This window comes from Coregonus clupeaformis, chromosome 33, assembly GCF_020615455.1.
Source record: "Coregonus clupeaformis isolate EN_2021a chromosome 33, ASM2061545v1, whole genome shotgun sequence".
NCBI classification, from domain to species: Eukaryota; Metazoa; Chordata; class Actinopteri; order Salmoniformes; family Salmonidae; genus Coregonus; species Coregonus clupeaformis.
In genome coordinates, this window is record NC_059224.1 from 16093521 (window position 1) to 16116150 (window position 22630).

General features: G+C 43.8%; 1 protein-coding gene and 1 non-coding gene across 2 annotated transcripts in view; both read right to left on the reverse strand.

Annotated features, from left to right (window-relative positions):
* Positions 1–16604, reverse strand: part of ift172 (intraflagellar transport 172) — a 34587-nt gene extending 17983 nt beyond the window's left edge. The window contains exons 1-24 of the mRNA XM_041860513.2: positions 16419–16604; positions 15870–16013; positions 15570–15682; positions 15423–15462; positions 15232–15297; positions 15033–15112; positions 14851–14938; positions 14475–14689; positions 14227–14350; positions 13963–14058; positions 13592–13753; positions 13085–13138; positions 12772–12875; positions 12285–12370; positions 10811–10923; positions 10292–10459; positions 9807–9943; positions 5152–5259; positions 4194–4278; positions 3564–3656; positions 3346–3423; positions 2948–3196; positions 2272–2350; positions 361–481 (exon numbers count right to left, since the gene is read on the reverse strand). Of these exons, the coding sequence (XP_041716447.1) occupies positions 361–481; positions 2272–2350; positions 2948–3196; positions 3346–3423; positions 3564–3656; positions 4194–4278; positions 5152–5259; positions 9807–9943; positions 10292–10459; positions 10811–10923; positions 12285–12370; positions 12772–12875; positions 13085–13138; positions 13592–13753; positions 13963–14058; positions 14227–14350; positions 14475–14689; positions 14851–14938; positions 15033–15112; positions 15232–15297; positions 15423–15462; positions 15570–15682; positions 15870–16013; positions 16419–16457 (2642 nt within the window). The 5' untranslated portion in view covers positions 16458–16604. The remainder of the gene's footprint in view (positions 1–360; positions 482–2271; positions 2351–2947; positions 3197–3345; positions 3424–3563; positions 3657–4193; positions 4279–5151; positions 5260–9806; positions 9944–10291; positions 10460–10810; positions 10924–12284; positions 12371–12771; positions 12876–13084; positions 13139–13591; positions 13754–13962; positions 14059–14226; positions 14351–14474; positions 14690–14850; positions 14939–15032; positions 15113–15231; positions 15298–15422; positions 15463–15569; positions 15683–15869; positions 16014–16418) is intronic.
* Positions 16605–16808: 204 nt separating this feature from the next.
* Positions 16809–16880, reverse strand: trnaa-ugc. Its single transcript has one exon. It is a non-coding gene; the product is annotated as a tRNA-Ala (tRNA).
* Between the last annotated feature and the right edge of the window lie 5750 nt (positions 16881–22630).

A 22630-nucleotide genomic window follows, 5' to 3' on the forward strand; every position in this document is an offset into this window, starting at 1 on the left:
TTAGTAGGGGATGGAGCTTTAGCGAGTCCCATTATGCCAGTCAGTCAGACCACCACAGTATTACCAGAGGGCCAGCCTTCCAATGAGCATCCAGTGTGCTATCTAAAGGAGCCTGCCCTGGGGACTGGAGCCCTGGTGCTGCCTAATGAACAATACCTCAATTTGATTACACAGGAAATTAATCATTCACTTCACTATAAACAAACCCCTCACACCACCTCCTCCTGTCTCCCACTCCTTTCATCTCTTTCCGTCTCTCGATCTCTATCACTCCCTCCTCTACACCACTTTTCCTCCCTCCTCCCTCCCTCCCTCTCCCTCCTTGTAGTGAGTGATGGGCAGACAGCAGAGCTGACTCACCCAGCCTCTATATAGTGGTTGATGGCGGCGTCCATTTGTTTCTGCTGGACCAGGTAGTCTCCCCAGGCCTCCTCCAGTTTCACCACGTCAGCCGGGAAGGCAACACGAGCCAGCTCCACAGCTACGCTCAGGGAAAGATGTCACAGTTACATTCACATCAATACAGTTTACAATTCATTCTCCAAACCAATGTCTAACCCAGTGACCATAAACAACATAATGATTGGGCTATTAATTAAATAACTAATACATACTGTATGAATGGGGAAAAAGTATTTGATCCCCTGCTGATTGTGTACGTTTGCCCGCTGACAAAGACATGATCAGTCTATATAATTTTAATGGTAGGTTTATTTGAACAGTGAGAGACATAATAACAACACAAATATCCAGAAAAACGCATATAAATGTTATAAATTGATTTGCATTTTAATGAGGGAAATAAGTATTTGACCCCTCTCCAAAACATGACTTAGTACTTGGTGGCAAAACCCTTGTTGGCAATCACAGAGGTCAGACGTTTCTTGTAGTTGGCCACCAGGTTTGCACACATCTCAGGAGGGATTTTGTCCCACTCCTCTTTGCAGATCTTCTCCAAGTCATTAAGGTTTCGAGCCTGACGTTTGGCAACTCGAACCTTCAGCTCCCTCCACAGATTGTCTATGGGATTAAGGTCTGGAGACTGGCTAGGCCACTCCAGGACCTTAATGTGTTTCTTCTTGAGCCACTCCTTTGTTGCCTTGGCCGTGTGTTTTGGGTCATTGTCATGCTGGAATACCCATCCACGACCCATTTTCAAAGCCCTGGCTGAGGGAAGGAGGTTCTCACCCAAGATTTGACGGTACATGGCCCCGTCCATCATCCCTTTAATGCGGTGAAGTTGTCCTGTCCCCTTAGCAGAAAAACACCCCCAAAGCATAATGTTTCCACCTCCATGTTTGATGGTGGTGATGGTGTTCTTGGGGTCATAGGCAGCATTCCTCCTCATCCAAACACGGCGAGTTGAGTTGATGCCAAAGAGATCGATTTTGGTCTCATCTGACCACAACACTTTCACCCAGTTCTCCTCTGAATAATTCAGATGTTCATTGGCAAACTTCAGACGGGCCTGTATATGTGCTTTCTTGAGCAGGGGGACCTTGCGGGCGCTGCAGGATTTCAGTCCTTCACGGCGTAGTGTGTTACCAATTGTTTTCTTGGTGACTATGGTCCCAGCTGTCTTGAGATCATTGACAAGATCCTCCCGTGTAGTTCTGGACTGATTCCTCACCGTTCTCATGTTCATTGCAACTCCACGAGGTGAGATCTTGCATGGAGCCCCAGGCCGAGGGAGATTGACAGTTATTTTGTGTTTCTTCCATTTGCGAATAATCGCACCAACTGTTGTCACCTTCTCACCAAGCTGCTTGGCGATGGTCTTGTAGCCCATCCAGCCTTGTGTAGGTCTACAATCTTGTCCCTGACATCCTTGGAGAGCTCTTTGGTCTTGGCCATGGTGGAGAGTTTGGAATCTGATTGATTGATTGCTTCTGTGAACAGGTGTCTTTTATACAGGTAACAAGCTGAGATTAGGAGCACTCCCTTTAAGAGTGTGCTCCTAATCTCAGCTCGTTACCTGTATAAAAGACACCTGGGAGCCAGAAATCTTTCTGATTGAGAGGGGGTCAAATACTTATTTCCCTCATTAAAATGCAAATCAATTTATAACATTTTTGTCATGCGTTTTTCTGGATTTTTGTTGTTGTTATTCTGTCTCTCACTGTTCAAATAAACCTACCATTACAATTATAGACTGATCATTTCTTTGTCAGTGGGCAAACGTACAAAATCAGCAGGGGATCAAATACTTTTTTCCCTCACTGTAGGTGATATTCATTCTTATATTCACACACAGTGCTGTGTCAGGCCTACCTTTCCTGAAGGCGCTGCCCTTGCGGTAGCAGTCCAGAGCCCTCTGGTTGTTCCTGATCTTCTCAAACAGATCTCCTGCCTGATAATGGGAGAGAGGAAAGTTACTTAGCTCAACTCCCTCCCTCTCATTTAGTTACTTACAGCACCTCTGGTCCATAACCAGATGGTTCAAGAGCAGAGAGAGAAAGAGAAAGAAAGAGAGAGAGACATTCAGAGAGAGAAAAACAGATGGCTGACTAACATCCCTCCCAGACACATCCTTTATTAAGACACAGACATACACTTTCCCTGACATTGGTTCCGAGGAGAGGAGTCATCCATGGCTCTGAGTAAGACCACAGAGACACAGAGAGGAAACAAAGGGTCACGCTGTACACAGAGACACTGAGCTAGAACACTGCACACCTGTCTCTCTCTGCACCAACTTCCCCTGCCTTACCTAAGACAAACCAACTTCTCTATCACACACAAATCACATTGCGAGACAATCAGGCCGAGTCACTCAGAACCTCTCCATTAGGAGCACATGAGAGGGGATCTAAGCAACCTTTCATCTCATTCCATTAAGACTTTTACTCTGTAGCTGGAAGATAAGCGATACTTGTCTTGAAGAAGCCTAGTGTAATCTTAATGACAGCCGTCGAGTTCACTGTGTGACAGCTGTCATGACACCCACCCTCTCATAGAACTCTCCCTTGATGAGGGCGGCCGCGATCCTGTTGATGACATCACAGTTGGAGACTAGCTCCTCGCGGCTCATAGCCAATCGGGCAGCCTTGGCCGGTAGGCCCGCCTTGAGGAAGAGGTTGATGGCGCCCATGAAGTCCTCCTCCCCCTCCTTGACCTCGCCAGCCTTTTCATCCTGGTTGGTCTCCATCAGCCACTGGTAGTAGCTGCGACGCAGGTTGTCCAGCTCTGGGTGGCCCTGGGAAGAAACTCATTCAATAAGGCCTATGTTTCACAGTTTCATGGGAAAATCTGTGTGGTATTCGTTTTTTTGCAGATAGCTGATAAAATAACATAATGTCATATAATGTAATGTGTGTGTACTACAGTCTCTCTGTGTTAGTTTACCTTGGACTCAGCCACAGCGATGCAGTCGTCCCACATGTGAAGCTCCTGATACATCTCCATCACCTCATCAATGGCATTCTACAGAGCAGTCACACAACACATCGACACACATCCCTGTGAGACTGGGAGGCTCTTCATGCCTTTAATACAGACCAAACGCTTCACTGAGTTGTATAGTGTTAGACAGATATTCCACCATTCAAGTTACACCCTCCTACCTGCTCCATATAGTATATCTCAGCCAGTTTGTAGTTCTTGGCCAGCATGGCGAGGCGTGCTTTGACTTGGTAGAACTCTGTACCATCACCACCCTGGAGGTTAGACAAGGCAAGTGTCACATAAGACCAACTTCAAAATGTATCTGAAAGGCTAAAGGGAATGACGTGTCCTTTCTAGCAGACTGGGGCAGACCGACCTGCATTAACTAGCTGGCCCCTTCATTCAACAATGGTAAATAGGTGCTGGAGGTGCGTGTGTGGGCATGTGGGCGTGTGTGTGTGTGTGATTAGCATTAATGGGGTTTAATAGCCCAGTGAAGCAGAGTGATGTGATGGATGGATTGACTGGCCTGGCCAGTCAGGGAGCAGCTGTGCTGGCAGGGGTGCCAGTGTGCCCATGCTCCAGGGGGCAGAGAGACCCACACAGGGGCCCCAACAGACATCCAGGGCTGAGCCTCGTGGCCCCAGATGGAACACCTGGATTGGATTGCCTCCAACTCAGGACCTGGATGACTATGGAAGTGGACCCAAACTAGAGCCTCCAACACTACTCAGTATATCTATGACCAGTTATGAAGGGAGGTGGGGACTGGCGATGCATGAGAGACCAACACACACTACGGTACATACGTATTCCTTTGAGACTTTGTCGGCGATCTTGTTAGTCTCGTTCAGAAAGCGAGCTTTGGAGACATCCCCCAAGGCAGCAAAGCACCTAAAAGAAACACAAAATAACTTAAGGGACACTGAGGGTGCAGCAAAAACAAATGTTTACAGATAAAAACTCTGCCATAACCTCTAAAACAAATACCAAAGGCGTTCTATCAACAGCCTTTAGTCATGCGCCAGTGCCAGGGTTAACACAAGAACATTTCAATGGCTTCTAACTTGGGCCGCCTGTATTACCAGCTCTTTCAGGGAAATTGCATCACGCTAATAACCTGGGTTCACAATCAAAAGAGGAGCATCTCTTTTTAGCTACCCACTTTCCTTCATTTACATTCTCCTCTCAGGACAAAACGTATTTTTCCTGCATGATTTATGGAAATCAAACCCCATACATAAGGAACGGCCGCTGCATTATTGATGCCATGCTACAGTCAAATCTAACTTTCACCCCCCAAAAAAGTGAAAGAAAAAATTGACAAAAGCTTAAGTAAGCACCACCAGGGCAAGTTAAGTGAGTCCTACTGAGAGAGAGAGAGCCTTTTCTAGTCAGGGACACATCGTTCTACATGACACAGAGTACTCTCAGTTCTGGGTAAACTGCTTAGCATTGTACTATTCCTGCCCCCCAGTCACGCACGCATAGCTCAGAAAAACACTGAGGGGAGGGGGCTGCTCCAGGCTAAACATCTTCACGGGAGGCGAGTCACTTTTCACAAGTTAAAATGGAGAGAGAGAGAGAGAGAGAGAGAAATAGAGAGGACTGTATTAGAAGATAAGTCTAGTGGTGCTGTTATTTAGGATGTGCTGCGCCCCCTTGGGATGACATGAGTGGAGTGTGTGTGTGTTGTGTATGTGTATGTTGTGGCATGAGTGACGCAGTATGCGTCTGTGCGTTCGTGTGGCCCCCCGCTGTGCTGACCTCTCTGCGATGTGGAGCTGGCGGGCTTCCAGGGACAGTTTGCTCAGAGTTTTCCACATGGCCTCCGTCTCCGAGGACATCTCCAGAGTCTCCAGGAACGCTGTGGCTCTGAGGGAACACACACACATACATACAAACACAGAGAGAGACACGTGAGTCACACAGCACGACCATCCACAGGGACAACTCACCGCAGGAGAGAGCAACAAAGTGTAACTAGAAAAAACAGATTCAACAGAATAACAACCCTCTTTTTTGCAGCTATAGGGTGACAGTTTGACCACAGGGATGTTTCTGCCATTGAAATTCTTGGACAGGGAAGTCCAAACAGTGTACAAATTAATTTTTGGGATGGAAAAACTCTTTCAGTGTAAACTTAAACGACTAAATATGTACACTACCAGTCAATGGTTTGGACACACCTACTCATTCAAGGGTTTTTCTTTATTTTTACATTGTAGAATAATTGTGAAGACATCAGAACTATGAAATAACACATATGGAATCATGTAGTAACCAAAAAAGTGTTAAACAAATCAAAATATATTTTATGTTTGAGATTCAAATAGCCACCCTTTGCCTTGTTGACAGCTTTGCACACATTACATTTACATTTTACATTTTAGTCATTTAGCAGACGCCCTTATCCAGAGCGACTTACAGTTAGTGAATACATTTTTTTTTTTTAATACTGGCCCCCCGTGGGAATCGAACCCACAACCCTGGCGTTGCAAACGCCATGCTCTATCAACTGAGCTACATCCCTGCCGGCCATTCCCTCCCCTACCCTGGACGACGCTGGGCCAATTGTGCGCCGCCCATGAGTCTCCCGGTCGCGGCTGGCTGCGACAGAGCCTGGATTCGAACCAGGATCTCTAGTGGCACAGTTAGCACTGCGAAGCAGTGCCTTAGACCACTGCGCCACTCAGGAGACAGGTCTTGGCATTCTCTCAACCAGCTTCATGAGGTAGTCACCTGGAATGCATTTCAATTAATTAATCTCTTCATGTGTATTTCCCACCGTAAAGCATGGAGGAGGAGGTGTTATGGTGTGGGGGTGCTTTGCTGGTGACACTGACTGTGATTTATTTAGAATTCAAGGCACACTTAACCAGCATGGCTACCACATCATTCTGCAGCGATACGCCATCCCATCTGGTTTGGGATTAGTGGGACTATCATTTGTTTTTCAACAGGACAATGACCCAACACACCTCCTGGCGGTGTAAGGGCTATTTTACCAAGAAGGAGAGTGATGGAGTGCTGCATCAGATGACCTGGCTTCCACAATCCCCCGACCTCAACCCAATTGAGATGGCTTGGGATGAGTCGGACGGCAGAGTGAAGGAAAAGCAGCCAACAAGTGCTCAGCATATGTGGGTACTCCTTCAAGACTGTTGGAAAAGCATTCCAGGTGAAGCTGGTTGAGAGAATGCCAAGCATGTGCAAAGCTGTCATAAAGGCAAAGGGTGGCTATTTGAAGAATCTCAACTATAAAATATATTTTGATTTGTTTAACACTTTTTTGGTTACTACATGATTCCTCAGGAGGCTGAAGAAATTCGGCTTGGCATCTAAAACCCTCACAAACTTTTACAGATGCACAATTGAAAGCATCCTGTCGGGCTGTATCACCACCTGGTAAGGCAACTGCACCGCCCGCAACCGCAGGGCTCTCCAGAGGGTGGTGCGGTCTGCCGAACGCATTATCGGGGGCAAACTACCCGCCTTCCAAGACACCTACAGCACCCGATGTCACAGGAAGGCCAAAAAGATCATCAAGGACATCAACCACCCGAGCCACTGCCTATTCACCCCGCTATCATCCAGAAGGCGAGGTCAGTACAGGTGCATCAAAGCTGGGACCGAGAGAATTAAAAACAGCTTCTATCTCAAGGACATCAGACTGTTAAATAGCCATCACTAGCACATTAGAGGCTGCTCCTGCCTATTGAAATCACTGGCCACTTTAAGAAATGTAACACTAGTCACTTTAATAATGTTTACAGTCACTTTAATAATGTTTACATATCTTGCACTACTCATGTCATATGTACAGTGAGGGAAAAAAGTATTTGATCCTCTGCTGATTTTGTACGTTTGCCCACCGACAAAGAAATTATCAGTCTATAATTTTAACGGTAGGTTTATTTGAACAGTGAGAGACAGAATAACAACAACAAAATCCAGAAAAATGCATGTCAAAAATGTTATAAATTGATTTGCATTTTAATGAGGGAAATAAGTATTTGACCCCTTCTCAATCAGAAAGATTTCTGGCTCCCAGGTGTCTTTTATACAGGTAACGAGCTGAGATTAGGAGCACACTCTTAAAGGGAGTGCTCCTAATCTCAGTTTGTTACCTGTATAAAAGACACCTGTCCACAGAAGCAATCAATCAATCAATCAGATTCCAAACTCTCCACCATGGCCAAGACCAAAGAGCTCTCCAAGGATGTCAGGGACAAGATTGTAGACCTACTCAAGGCTGGAATGGGCTACAAGACCATCGCCAAGCAGCTTGGTGAGAAGGTGACAACAGTTGGTGCGATTATTCACAAATGGAAGAAACACAAAAGAACTGTCAATCTCCCTCGGCCTGGGGCTCCATGCAAGATCTCACCTCGTGGAGTTGCAATGATCATGAGAACGGTGAGGAATCAGCCCAGAACTACACGGGAGGATATTGTCAATGATCTCAAGGCAGCTGGGACCATAGTCACCAAGAAAACAATTGGTAACACACTACACCGTGAAGGACTGAAATCCTGCAGCGCCCGCAAGGTCCCCCTGCTCAAGAAAGCACATATACATGCCCGTCTGAAGTTTGCCAATTAACATCTGAATGATTCAGAGGAGAACTGGGTGAAAGTGTTGTGGTCAGATGAGACCAAAATGGAGCTCTTTGGCATCAACTCAACTCGCCGTGTTTGGAGGAGGAGGAATGCTGCCTATGACCCCAAGAACACCATCCCCACCGTCAAACATGGAGGTGGAAACATTATGCTTTGGGGGTGTTTTTCTGCTAAGGGGACAGGACAACTTCACTGCGTCAAAGGGACGATGGACGGGGCCATGTACCGTCAAATCTTGGGTGAGAACCTCCTTCCCTCAGCCAGGGCATTGAAAATGGGTCGTGGATGGGTATTCCAGCATGACAATGACCCAAAACACACGGCCAAGGCAACAAAGGAGTGGCTCAAGAAGAAGAACATTAAGGTCCTGGAGTGGCCTAGCCAGTCTCCAGACCTTAATCCCATAGAACATCTGTGGAGGGAGCTGAAGGTACGAGTTGCCAAACGTCAGCCTCGAAACCTTAATGACTTGGAGAAGATCTGCAAAGAGGAGTGGGACAAAATCCCTCCTGAGATGTGTGCAAACCTGGTGGCCAACTACAAGAAACGTCTGACCTCTGTGATTGCCAACAAGGGTTTTGCCACCAAGGACTAAGTCATGTTTTGCAAAGGGGTCAAATACTTATTTCCTCATTAAAATGCAAATAAATTTATAACATTTTTGACATGCGTTTTTCTGGATTTTTTTGTTGTTATTCTGTCTCTCACTGTTCAAATAAACCTACCATTAAAATTATAGACTGATCATTTCTTTATCAGTGGACAAAAGTACAAAATCAGCAGGGGATCAAATACTTTTTTCCCTCACTGTATATACTGCATTCAATTCTATAATATTCTACTGTATCTTAATCCATGCCACTCTGTCATTGTCATTGCTTGTCCATATATGTATATTTTCTTAAATTCCATTCCATACTAGTTTTGTGTGTATTAGGTATATGTTGTGAAATTGTTAAATATTACTTGTAAGATATTACTGCACTGTCGGAGCTAGAAGCACAAGCATTTCGCTACACCCGCTATAACATCTGCTAAACACGTGTATGTGACAAATAAAATGTGATTTGATTTGATACAAAGTATGTGGAAAAGATAATGGACCTATATCTTTTTAAAAATAATATAATCTTTGAGAACTAACAATCACCAAAATAAAAGCTAGAGAGTCGGGGAGAATTTAAAATTCCCAAAACAATGAATATAGCAGTATTCATTTTGTGACTATGTCTGAGTAAAATAACACAGCATTAGCCATGGCAAAATGCATAGAATAGCACCATTTTCTCTCAGCTCTACGGCAGAATATGTAGAATCGCAGAAAAATTGCTTTAAAACTGAAACATTTTCTCTCGCCTCCATGGAAAAATGTGTAGAATTTCAGGAAATTAGCTTTAAAACTGCAAGCATTTCTCTCAGCTCCATGGAAAAATTTGTAGAATTGTATGAAATGGGCTTAAAAATGCACACATTTCTCTACACCGCCTAGATGCGGGCCTGTACATTTTCAGGAAAATTCAGCAGCTCAGAGAGGGGCCGACCGCACCCATTGCCACGCCCATCTCCTAAGCCCCTTTTTGAAGACAAAAAGTGGTGGTTGTCAAAATAGACTATATACACTTCAAATAGGAAACACAGCATTGAGTGTGGAATGCATACAAAAATAGATGCATTCTAAACCCACATGAATTCCACCCTTGCATGTATGTTGTACAATGAGGGATTTTATCAAAACCAATTCAGCTGCCACGTTTGTGCATTCCAAAAAACCCACTGCATTCTTTCAAGGTAGATACTAACCTATAATAGTCGCCATCGTCAATAGCTGTTCCAAACTCGATAAGGCCCTCATCCAAGGTGTAGGACACAGTGTTGACCCCCTCAGTCACGATCACCTCTGTCTTACCATTGGACCTCTCCAGATCCACTATATCCCCCTGTGGAAAACAGATACACTAAATTAGCCCTATTCTCAGCACTTATAGTTCTGCCTACTAGGAGATAATTGCACTGTGTGCCTTTCACTGCACTCAGAGACTTAATCAAAGGCTCATCAAGACAGAGGAGGACAATAAGAACACAGACATTACTAAATGAATGTTTCTTAATGGCTGGTGAGGGGAAAAAGAAGAGCAGTTGGTCACATTGGGTATTAATCTTCAAGGTCTGGTCTATAAACAGAAAGTAGTCAACTCAGTAGCTCAGCCACGCGGTGACTAACGTTAGCCCTGCCAGTAGCATATGAGCTGGCCGGACCATCTCTCCCCCCCTGCCCCTGCCCTCACCTTGAGGGGGAACATGGTGGCTCTCTCTGGGCTGTCGATGTTGTACCACACACACAGGTTGCCTCTGTTCTGGCTCACCACCACGTCACTGCCAGGAACCCACTGCACGTAGGAGCAGAAACTCAACACCGTGGTCTTAACACTGCTCTCTATGTCATACAGGTGGAGCTGAGAGAGAGAGAGAGAGAGAGAGAGAGAGAGAGAGAGAGGGAGAAGAATTAAAGAGTGCAGAGGATTAGGCAGTGATGCAAGGAATCACATGAAGCAGGTCTGTTACTCAAATAAACTCAAATCCGAGCAGTAATGCACCTTTCAAAACTACAATTTCACCTCTACTGGGTCCTCGACAACAAATTCTAAACCATAGCGAAACATATGAGTACAATGAGTCACTTTTCAGTCAAAAGCTCCCAAAGGGATTCCCAATTAAAATGCTTGGCATCCTTTGCCCAGGGCGAGCACATCAAACAGGCATAGCTCTAGGCAGCCCGTTACTTTGAGCTGCTGCTGCTGCCTCACCCGCAGTTTCTTGTCCCTGAAGAGTAGCTTGCGCCCCGTCTCATTGAGCTCCAGCCAGTCAATCTTAGAGTCATGGTTGATAGTTCCCAGGTTGTAACCGCCGGCCAGATCCACTGTGAGTGGGAGGGAGAGAGAGAGGGGAGATTATTACCTGAGCTGTGCCTGTAGGCCATAGTATCAATCAATGACGGGCGGCAGCGAGACAGAGAAAGAAAACATTCTCAACTCCAGAGTTTTTGTACTAAGAAGGAAGGTGGTGTATCATGTTTAAAGCCACATTATATCTCTATTCATCTGCTAGAGACAAGAGATCAAATTAATATACAGTATGTTGTAACTGAGGGGCCTACAGAACAAAGCCATGATGCAATATGAATATATCAATTTTCGCAGTAGCATACATCCACTCTAACAAACACATCTATGAATCTCTAATGAATCATATGACAGAGAGGCCTGGCATTGCTTCTCCTTTCATTCTGTAATCAAGCCTCTGAGATGAAAAAAAAGCCTTTTCCAATTTACACCTTCAGAGTGAGGGAGGGAAGGAACGAGGAAGGGAGGGGGGAGCAAAAAAAAGAGAAAAAGAAACTGCTCCTGTCATTCAAACGGGAGAAATAAATTGGATGGAGGTTGTTTCTCATTTTCACCACCTGAAAAAAATTAACAAATGTTCGGCAGCCGACAGAAGGACATGCCTGGACTTAATTAGCAAAGGAAGTGGACAGGGTTTGGGCAGATGGCGCTCAGCTCAGCGCTGCACTGTGGCGGGGGCTTGGGACGTACTTTAGACTCTACACCGCCGCCCACCTCCGCGCCCGCCATGGGGTCAGCGCCTAATTGAAAGGCGTCTTTCTCTGGAAGCGGCATACGCCTGTTTGTCTCAGCATCTCTCTTTACCGGCCCTCACAGGCGCTAGCGTCTCAGGCTGCCCCAAGGGAGAGAGGGGAGGAGTGGGGGAAGAGAGGGACGGTGTGGGCCAGCTACAATCAAACAGTTGTTTACCTAATCAATACCTAAAGCAACGTGGGGACCAAGTCGCTTGGAGCAGCACCTGCCTGCCTTTAAATGAATGGGCATCATCCATCACAAAAAGAGCAGGTCAGCGTCTTTGTGTGTTAGACGCTCATTATCTGCAAATAAGAGTGGATGGGCGGGCTGGAACTTGGCCTGGGAGTGAAGGTGGCAGACACTTTTAGTTCAAAGATTTAGCAATTACTTCACACGGGCACTTTGGATGCAAATCACTTCACTAGATAGTAAAACGATTTTACCTTTCTGGAAAAACTAAAGGCCTGAGAATAAAAGCTGTAGTCAACAAACACCACAGTCATAACCTTGGCTTGACCTTGACCAGAAGACAACCTTTCTGCAGCACAGAAATCATGTCTTCATGTCCACGGTTCACCATCTCAGGGAGCATACACTCTGCATCATACGTATTCATGGTATGACCTTACACACACACACTTACCAATGGCAATGGTCTTGATGTCAATCAGGTAAGCTAACTTTTTGTTGCCTTCAACCCCCCTCTGTTTCCTCTCATTGAGACGAACACTAGACATGCAGACACAGTGTGGGGTAGACAGATAGGTAAGCAGAGGGGGAATGTTAATACTGAACATCCAACCATTAGCACAGAAATATCTCCAATCTGACAATCTTGACAGCCTGAATACATTAGGATGGATTTGTAATGACTAACTTTGTCCACTGAAAACTGTCTTGACAGCTGTATACAAAACACTTTCCCTTCTCATGCATTCAAAGTATGCCCGACTGTCATGTACAAACAAAGCTCAACACTACCACCTAGTGACCATTCTTCACATAAGAGTAGAAGACAGGCAAAAATGTCTCAATGACGGTGCTAGTAAGTGATTAGAAAATGCAACTGCTTTCTATAATATAATATGCTATAAATATACGCATTACAAGGAGAATGGGTGAAAGCCAACCTGATGAGATGTGGGTTCATGAACTCAGTTCTCACTGATCCCAGGATGTCGTTGCTGCCGTACTCCACCAGCGTCAGCTCCCCAGCGTTGAAAATCATACACACCTGACACAACACATCACAGTCAGCAGCTGACTCCCTACCATTAGCAGAAAATGCTGAACTCGTACATTCAAGAAGCAATGACAGGCAGTTAACAGGGACATGACGTGTATTTTATTATTCATATGTTGGGATAGCAGAACCAGAAAACTCCTCACTAAAGCACATTAAAACTGCAGACAAAGCTAAACAGGGAAAGAATGGAATCATACCGTTTCATTTTCAAAGAAGAATTTTTCATTCCCCCCGGAGCCTTGCCATGCAACCTGAAAAAAGAACAGCAGAGGGGTCTTTGTTTACCCGGGGCAAGCGCGGTGGGAGTCGCTCCTTGCTTTCCACTACATTACACACACATATACTGCTGTCAGGGCCAGGGCTATTATCGCGTACGTCTGTCATTTTCAACAGCAGCACTCCTGCTCCAGTGAAGGAAGGCTCTTTGAAAACTCTCAATTAAACAGGGATTAGCACTCTGAACCGTGACAGCCCTTGAACTTTTAAAACAGGTCCTTGGAACTTCTAATAGAGCAATTTGTTTCTGACTGTGCTACAGACAATATGCAAGAATATTCGCACAGAGGAGGGGACGGTGTCTTGATTCTTTCAACTGCTCACTTCAAATTATTGTATGTATACCACACACATGAGCAGAGGCAGGTAGAGAAATAATGACTATAATTAGCAGAGTAAAGGATTAGTGAATGGCCAGACCATCATACCTCACTGAGCTTGTTGGAGGCCAGGTCTCCCAGTAGCAGGGTATCAGAAGTGTGGGCCACCAGATAGCGGTCTTTCCCCATGATCTTCACCTCGTCTATCTCATAGCCATAGTGGGACTTCAGCACCACCCGCATCCCTGTGGACAGGTTCTTTACAATCACCTGGAGAAACATTGTTCAGTTAGTTAGCCAGAGCCTCCAACCCGCAAGGAAATAAGTGACATAGCTGAAAATAGCTGTTGAGAAGGTGGTGTGATGATAAGTGCAGCTCAATACAACCATCTCTCTGAGCCACAACTCAAGGACCTGTCAGATTAACTTCAGTGTCCCCCTTTCGTTCTGAACTGAAGGTGGTGAATACCACAACGTACCTGACTCAGTCCCACATAGGTCATCTCAAATTTGTTCTTGTAGATGCTCCTCCGTAGGCAGCAGTCAAACTGTTCCACTCCCCCACACAGTGTACCCTGAACACAGGGATCGACCAGAACATGTTTATGAAGCTGTCATAAAAGTTAAAATTGCAAAAAGCTGTGAAAGGCAACTTGTAGTCTACTTTCTACAGTACTGGGAGCTAAATCAGGTATTTCATTACTGTTGCGGACAGGTGTGTTCGTTCATGTATGGTTACTCACTGCACAGAGGCGTGAGCCATCCTTCTTCCAGGCCAAGGCAGTGATGGTGTACAGGTTTGGAATCTCTTTAGGGGATGCTTCGTCCCATGCACCTTTCCGAGGACCCCAGTTGAAGACTCTCAATCTGAAATGACATAATTGAACAAAACAGCTTATCACTCACAACTTACTGCTTCCAAGCAATGTAAGATAAGGTTGTAATATCATGCTTATTACTTGTATACTGATGTATCAAAATGAAGACTGACCGGTCATAGCTGCCGATGACCACAGACTGTCCACTGGGACTGGTGGCGGCCACAGTGAACTCTTTCTCCGAGCGGTCTCGGCTGTAGTCAAAGGTCTGCTGGATGTGACCCTCCCTGCCATAGGCCACTATCTTCTTGTCACATCCAGCCACTATGACACTATTGGTGCCCCATGCCAGGGCATATGGTGGGCAAGGGTGGGTCAACAATTTTCCCTGCAAAAAGATTGGAGAGACAACATGCATCAATGCACATCTACCTGATAAGATTTTTTTATCAGCGAAATGTGAGAGCAAAAGGTTTGACCCAAGGAGTATTATGAGAAAATTCCCAGGGACACATTGAAATGATTTAATGTCAGTATTGGGTACAGTACCTGAGATTCTCCTGAGCCTTCATCATCAAAGAAATATCTTACAACAGTCCCGTCTGCATGGCCTGAGAGGATGCCCTTCCCAGAAACACTGGCACACAAAGAGTTGTTCAGCATGAGAGCTACAACATCAGGCTATAACTTTGAATGAGAGGTTTGAAATAAAGTAAAAGAAAGGCACATACTTTGATGTCAATGAGACAACGTAGGAATCTGTTCCGTAGACCGTAGATGACTTGTTTGTTTTTGTGTTGGCAAGGCGAACCTGGGAGGAAGCAAACAAAACATATCAAGATCCAACACAATGTTCTGAAAATTCATAGTACTTCCTGTTATTGAAAATACTGGCAGTAAAAAAAAACATTGATTGTGTAAATGACTTACCTTTCCCTCTGCTAATCCAAAAACTATAGCGTGTTCTGCTGGCCATAGCAAACAAGTTAAAGCACTCTGAAACACAACGAGATTGGTTTTAAATTGACTTTTAAATTGACTGTTGTTTATATTTTGGTAAATAACTCAAAAGAGAGCTTGAACATAGTTATACTGCATCACAGAAATGTGTGATTACTTACTGTCTGTACAAATTTGTTGCAGATGACCTTTTTCTCACCCCTGTGAGAAATAAAGTAGAAACATCACACTTGAGACAAAGAGATGGTAGAGAGGGTAATCTGTGAATCCAAATCCAGCCTAAATACAAATACCTGAAGCATTCTTACCATTCCTCTCCGATTTTGTAGACATAGATTATGTTATCAGTTTGGGCAATGGCAATTTTTGTTGAGTCAGGAGAAAATGCCATGGCCTTGACAACATAGCTCTTCTTTCCATACTGCAAGAAGATAAATATCACAAGAACATTATTGCTCTATCGAAAATCCAGATTCAGTTGCAAGCTGTGTGTGAGTGTTTCCGGGAAAAGCTTCCTGTATCAAACTGGTCAGACAAAATGTGCTGTGTACATAATTGATGAGAGGATTACATTATAGTCAAACTTGACAACTGAGATGCCTACTTACCTTAGAGTCTGCAGGCTTAGTAGAGAACTTATCCCTTTTCTCTCCTTGCTCATCGTACAGTAAGACCACTCTGTCCACAGTGCATACAGCAAATTTGCCATTATTCGGTGCCCATGTCATACAAGTCACTTTTGCAGCTCCCTCCTGTGGTAAAGGGACAACAAATTGGATACAACGTCAATATAGTTACTTCACACGGGTAGCTAGCTGTAGCCTCCAGTGAACCTGGCAGTGTCCTTCTTCAATCCTGTCTCTGGACCCACACCAAAAAGTTTACACACCCTGACCCTGGCTAGGTCCCTAGGACCATCAGTTGAAGAAAATGACATAAGTTAGCTAACGTTAGTAAAAAGTTAGTTAGCTAAGGACACATACTGAGGCTTGCTAGATACTAGGGCTAGCTAGCAGCAAGCTAACGTTAGTAATCAAAGGCTTATAGTTTGCTAGCTAACGTTAGCTAAATTAGCTAACATAAGCTAGCTAGCTAACGTTAGCTGTGGTGGTTAACGTTACTAGCTACTGTAGTCGTATTAACGCGGCCGAGCTTACTTGGGGCGTTAAAAGCGTCTTCAGATGTTTTAGTTGCATGGTTGAAATCTGGAATAATCTGTGTAATTAATGTAATGTGTAGTCTTTATAAAATATAATAGAATCCCGAAGTTATTGCTGTTTACGTTAGCTAACGTTAGAATTGGGTCTGTTGATAATGAAGGCAGACATTTTTCTAAACATCCGTTCTCCCTGGTTACCGTTGTCTGGCACGTATGTGGGCAGCACGCACGAAAATATCCAGAGCTTGGATATTCTTTATTTATTTTTACATTTGACTATAAAATATTTGTAAATATAATAACAGCTAGCAAAGCTAACTTTATATTAAAACACATCAAATGAAAAACAATAGACCCGTGTTATGGAATTGCAAAAAGTAATTTCCATTGGAGATGCCGGGGATTGAACCCGGGGCCTCATACATGCAAAGCATGCGCTCTACCACTGAGCTACATCCCCTTTCTTGAATTGTCCGACACGTATAGCTACCACGTATTAAAGATTGTTGAAAAAGTGAGCTATTACATGATTGAAAATTGTGTCATTTTTTAAAGATATGAAATGTAATTGCTAAAGTGACATTTCATGAAGAAAATGTGTCTTCTTGCATGTCTTGAAGTATTTATGTTTGTGAAATAAGTTATAATGGGGGTTAAAAAAATTGCTTCGTAAGGTTGACCTGGTATTTTGGGGTGGTTTGTATGGAGTTAATATAGTGGGTTATAGTTGGTAGCGCGCGCACACACACACACACACACACACACGTAAACAACGTACACTATCTAAAATTATATCCATAACAAATGTCCACAGACTAGGTGACAGGTCAAACACCAATGTGACACAGCAGATATCGGTGGACAAAAATAAAACACACTCAGCGTTTTACATTATCAAAGGAAAGATGTACAGGGGAGGGACAATCAGAGAGAGGGATGTGATGTTCTGTTTGTTTTGGTTGTGTTTGTTTTGATTGCGTTTCAGATAATTTTGTGCCCAATAGAAATGAATGGTAAGGTATTGTGTAATTTTGGAGTATTGTAAATAAGAAAATAATATGTTCTTAAACACTTCTACATTAATGTGGATGCTACCATGATTATGAATAGTCCTGAATGAATCGTGAATAATAATGAGTGAGAAAGTTACAGATGCACAAATATCATACACCCAATACATGCTATGAACCTCTCACCATTACAATAACAGGGGAGGTTAGTATGAATATTTGTAAAAAAATAAAAAATAAATATGGGGGGGGTATGATATTTGTGCATCTGTAACTTTTTCACTCATCATTATTCCTGATTCATTCAGGATTATCCGTAATCATGGTAGCATGGTATCTCTTTTGGTGTTCGAGAACCATATGCTTTTTTTCCCTATCATGGAGCCCATGCATATTCCATTTGATAAGTTGGATTTTATTGGTCTTTACTTGTATAGAATCAAAGGTAACCTTATCTGTTCCGTCTATCATTGAAGAACCAAGTACAACTTTTTTAGCAGACATAACATATGAGGGCGGTGGGCATTCCATAGAATGGGAGTATCAAAGTATAAATACATGATTGTATACATTACATACAGTGGGGAGAACAAGTATGTATGATACACATTTTTGTTTTCCTACTTACAAAGCATGTAGAGGTCTGTAATTTGTATCATAGGTACACTTCAACTGTGAGAGACGGAATCTAAAACAAAAATACAGAAAATCACATTGTATGATTTTAAAGTAATTAATTTGCATTTTATTGCATGACGTAAGTATTTGATCACCTACCAACGAGTAAGAATTCCGGCTCTCACAGACCTGTTAGTTTTTCTTTAAGAAGCCCTCCTGTTCTCCACTCATTACCTGTATTAACTGCACCTGTTTGAACTCGTTACCTGTATAAAAGACACCTGTCCACACACTCAATCAAACAGACTCCAACCTCTCCACAATGGCCAAGACCAGAGAGCTGTTTAGGACATCAGGGATACAATTGTAGACCTGCACAAGGCTGGGATGGGCTACAGGACTATAGGCAAGCAGCTTGGTGAGAAGGCAACAACTGTTGGTGCAATTATTAGAAAATTGAAGAAGTTCAAGATGACGGTCAATCACCCTCGGTCTGGGGCTCCATGCAAGATCTCACCTCGTGGGGCATCAATGGTCATGAGGAAGGTGAGGGATCAGCCCAGAACTAAGAAAACCATTAGTAACACACGACGCCGTCATGGATTAAAATCCTGCAGCGCACGCAAGGTCCCCCTGCTCAAGCCAGCGCATGTCCAGGCCCGTCTGAAGTTTGCCAATGACCATCTGGATGATCCAGAGGAGGAATGGGAGAAGGTCATGTGGTCTGATGAGACAAAAATAGAGCTTTTGGTCTAAACTCCACTCGCCGTGTTTGGAGGAAGAAGAAGGATGAGTACAACCCCAAGAACACCATCCCAACCGTGAAGCATGGAGGTGGAAACATCATTATTTGGGGATGCTTTTCTGCAAAGGGGACAGGACGACTGCACCATATTGAGGGGAGGATGGACAGGGCCATGTATCGCGAGATCTTGGCCAACAACCTCCTTCCCTCAGTAAGAGCATTGAAGATGGGTCGTGGCTGGGTTTTCCAGCATGACAACGACCCGAAACACACAGCCAGGGCAACTAAGGAGTGGCTCCGTAAGAAGCATCTCAAGGTCCTGGAGTGGCCTAGCCAGTCTCCAGACCTGAACCCAATAGAAAATCTTTGGAGGGAGTTGAAAGTCTGTGTTACCCAGCGACAGCCCCGATACCTGAAGGATCTGGAGAAGGTCTGTATGGAGGAGTGGGCCAAAATCCCTGCTGCAGTGTGTGCAAACCTGGTCAAGACCTACAGGAAACATATGATCTCTGTAATTGCAAACAAAGGTTTCTGTACCAAATATTAAGTTCTTCTTTTCTGATGTATCAAATACTTAAGTCATGCAATAAAATCCAAATTAATTTCTTAAAAATCATACAATGTGATTTTCTGGATTTTTGTTTTAGATTCCGTCTCTCACAGTTGAAGTGTACCTATGATCAAAATTACAGACCTCTACATGCTTTGTAAGTAGGAAAACCTGCAAAATCGGCAGTGTATCAAATACTTGTTCTCCCCACTGTATATAGAGCATGTGGGCTGAGCAGACATGTAGCAGTCAAATGACCTAGTGGCCTCATGGGTGGAATGTTATTAATATTTTTCAAAATTTTATAATTAATAAACATTCTTTTAAAAAAGGCCCCGAAAATCCGGTGTTTCTATGTCAAACAGTTTTGTTATATTTCAGTCTTCTGTGATGTTGTGGTGTCCAAGACAACGATGCTGATCTATGCTGTGATGATAAGAAGTCCGCTTACACTGTACTTTGATTATAAAGATTTTATTTGTATCAAAGTTCACAGTATTAATTTACAGATATCTGCAGTTATGTCTGGAGAGAAACGGCCAATCTGTTGATCCAATATGTTGTCTCTCCCCTTCCCTTTGTTCAGAACCTGGTATTTATATCCTATGTAACATAATATGGCGTGATTTTAATAAACCAATCCCTGGCCTCTATATAGCAGCCTTTCCTCTATTCCAAGAAACCTATGTAGTAATGCTTTCCAGATGTTTCCGCAAGCCGAGCCAAGTTTCCTCTAACACACCATTTGCAAACGTCAGCAAAATCATAAACTGTTTAGGATACTACAATGTATATAAAGTGTAATATTGGGATGCAAACTCAACATTGAATACATTTTAACTCTATATCTGACATGGTACAGGTGTCTTGTTTTTGCTAAGCCCATAACCATGTGTGTGAGGTGTATACTTTTGTTTCAAAGTAGATTTGTTTAAGACTACCAAGAAACACTCTGTGTGACGCTGATTTAGCCCAATGCAGTAAAAGGTTAACAAAAAACACACAAAAAACACATGAAAAAACACAAAGCAAAGTATGTCTTTGTACTTGGTACAATTCAAGGCCAAGTGGCTAACAATAATGCAGACACTAGGGATGGGTATGACCAGACTCCGGCTCCCCATTATCGTCTCAGGCAGAGGGTATGGCTGTCCACTCGGGATCTGACCCTCCGGGTAGTGTTCCACAAACTTTCCTCCGTTTTATCGGCCCTTTCCCCATTTCCAAGATTCTTAACCCCTCTGCTGTTCGTCTTCTGTTGCCCCGTACCCACCCAACTCCCCCCGTCTCATCGACGGCCAACCGGCATACATGGTGAGGCGCCTCCTGAATGTTCGGCCGCGGGGCAGGGGATTCCAGTACCTGGTTGACTCGGAGGGTTATGGCCCGGAGGAGATGTGCTGGGTCCCCACTAGGAACATCCTGGACCCAGCCCTCATCGCTGAGTTCCATCGCCGGCACCCCGGTCAACCAGGTATGCACCCAGGTAGGACGCCAGGTGGCATCCCTAGAGGGGGGATACTATCACACCCTGATCTGTTTCACCTGTCTTTGTGCTTGTCTCCACCCCCCTCCAGGTGTTGCCCATCTTCCCCATTATCCCCTGTGTATTTATACCTGTGTTCTCTGTTTGTCTGTTGCCAGTTCATCTTGTCTCGTCAAGCCTACTAGCGTTTTTCCCGTACTCATGTTTTGCTCTACCCCCTGTTTTCCAGTTTTGACCATTCTGCCTGTCCTGACCCTGAGCCTGCCTGCCGTTTCTGTACCTTTCGGACTCTGCTCTGGATTACTGACCTCTGCCGGCCCTTGACCTGTCGTTTGCCTGCCCCCTGTTTTTGTAAATAAACTTTTGCTATTTCAAACTGTCTGCATCTGGGTCTTATCCTTAGTCTTGATAACAGGAATGAAATCATCAACTATCTTTACTAATGCTGCATAAATTTGTTTGAAAGCAGTATCCAAATCCATTGGATGTAGTGATCACAATATAGTAGCCATATCTAGGAAAAACAAAGTTCCAAAGGCTGGGCCTAATATAGTGTATAAGAGGTCATACAAGAAGTTCTGTAGTGATTCCTATGTTGAAGAATATTTGTTGGTCTGTGGTGTGTAATGACAAGCAACCAGACGCTGCACTTGACACATTTATGAAATTGCTTATCCCAGTTACTAATACGCATGCACCCATTAAGAAAATTACTGTAAAAAATGTTAAATCCCAGTGGATTGATGAGGAATTTAAAAGTTGTATGGTTGAGAGGGATGAGGCAAAAGAGCTGGCAAATAGGTCTGGCTGTACAACCGATTGGCAAACATACTGCAAATTAAGAAATCATGTGACTAAACTGAATAAAAAGAAGAAACTACACTATGAAACAAAGCTAAATGACATAAAGAATAATAGTAAAAAGCTTTGAAGAACCTTAAATGAAATTTTGGGCAAAAAGGCTAACTCCGCTCCGTCATTCATTGAATCAGATGGCTCATTCATCACAAAACCCACTGATATTGACATCTACTTTAATGATTTTTTAATTGGCAAGATTAGCAAACTTAGGCATCAAACGCTGACACTACACATCCAAGTATATCTGACCAAATTATGAAAGACAAGCATTGTAATTTTGAATTCCGTAAAGTAAAGTGTGGAAGAGGTGAAAAAATTATTGTCAATCAACAATGACAAGCCACCGGGGTCTGACAACTTGGATGGAAAATTACTGAGGATAATAGCGGACGATATTGCCACTCCTAATTGCCATATATTCAATTTAAGCCTACTAAAAAGTTTGTGACCTCAGGCCTGGAGGGAATCAAAAGTTATTCCCCTACCTAAGAATAGTAAAGCCCCCTGGCACAAATAGCCAACCAATCAGCCTGTTACCAACCCTTAGTAAACTTTTGGAAAAAATTGTGTTTGACCAGATAAAATGCTATTTCACAGTAAACACATTGACAACAGACTTTCAGCACGCTTATAGGGAAGGACATTCAACAAGCACAGCACTTACACAAATGACTGATGATTGGCTGAGAGAAATTGATGATAAAAAGATTGTGGGGGCTGTTTTGTTAGACTTCAGTGCGGCTTTTGACATGAACAATCATAGTCTGTTGCTGGAAAAATGTATGTGTTATGGCTTTACACCCCCTGCTATATTGTGGATAAAGAGTTACCTGTCTAACAGAACACACAGGGTGTTCTTTAATGGAAGCCTCTCCAACATAATCCAGGTAGAATAAGGAATTCCCCAGGGCAGCTGTCTAGGCCCCTTACTTTTTTTCAA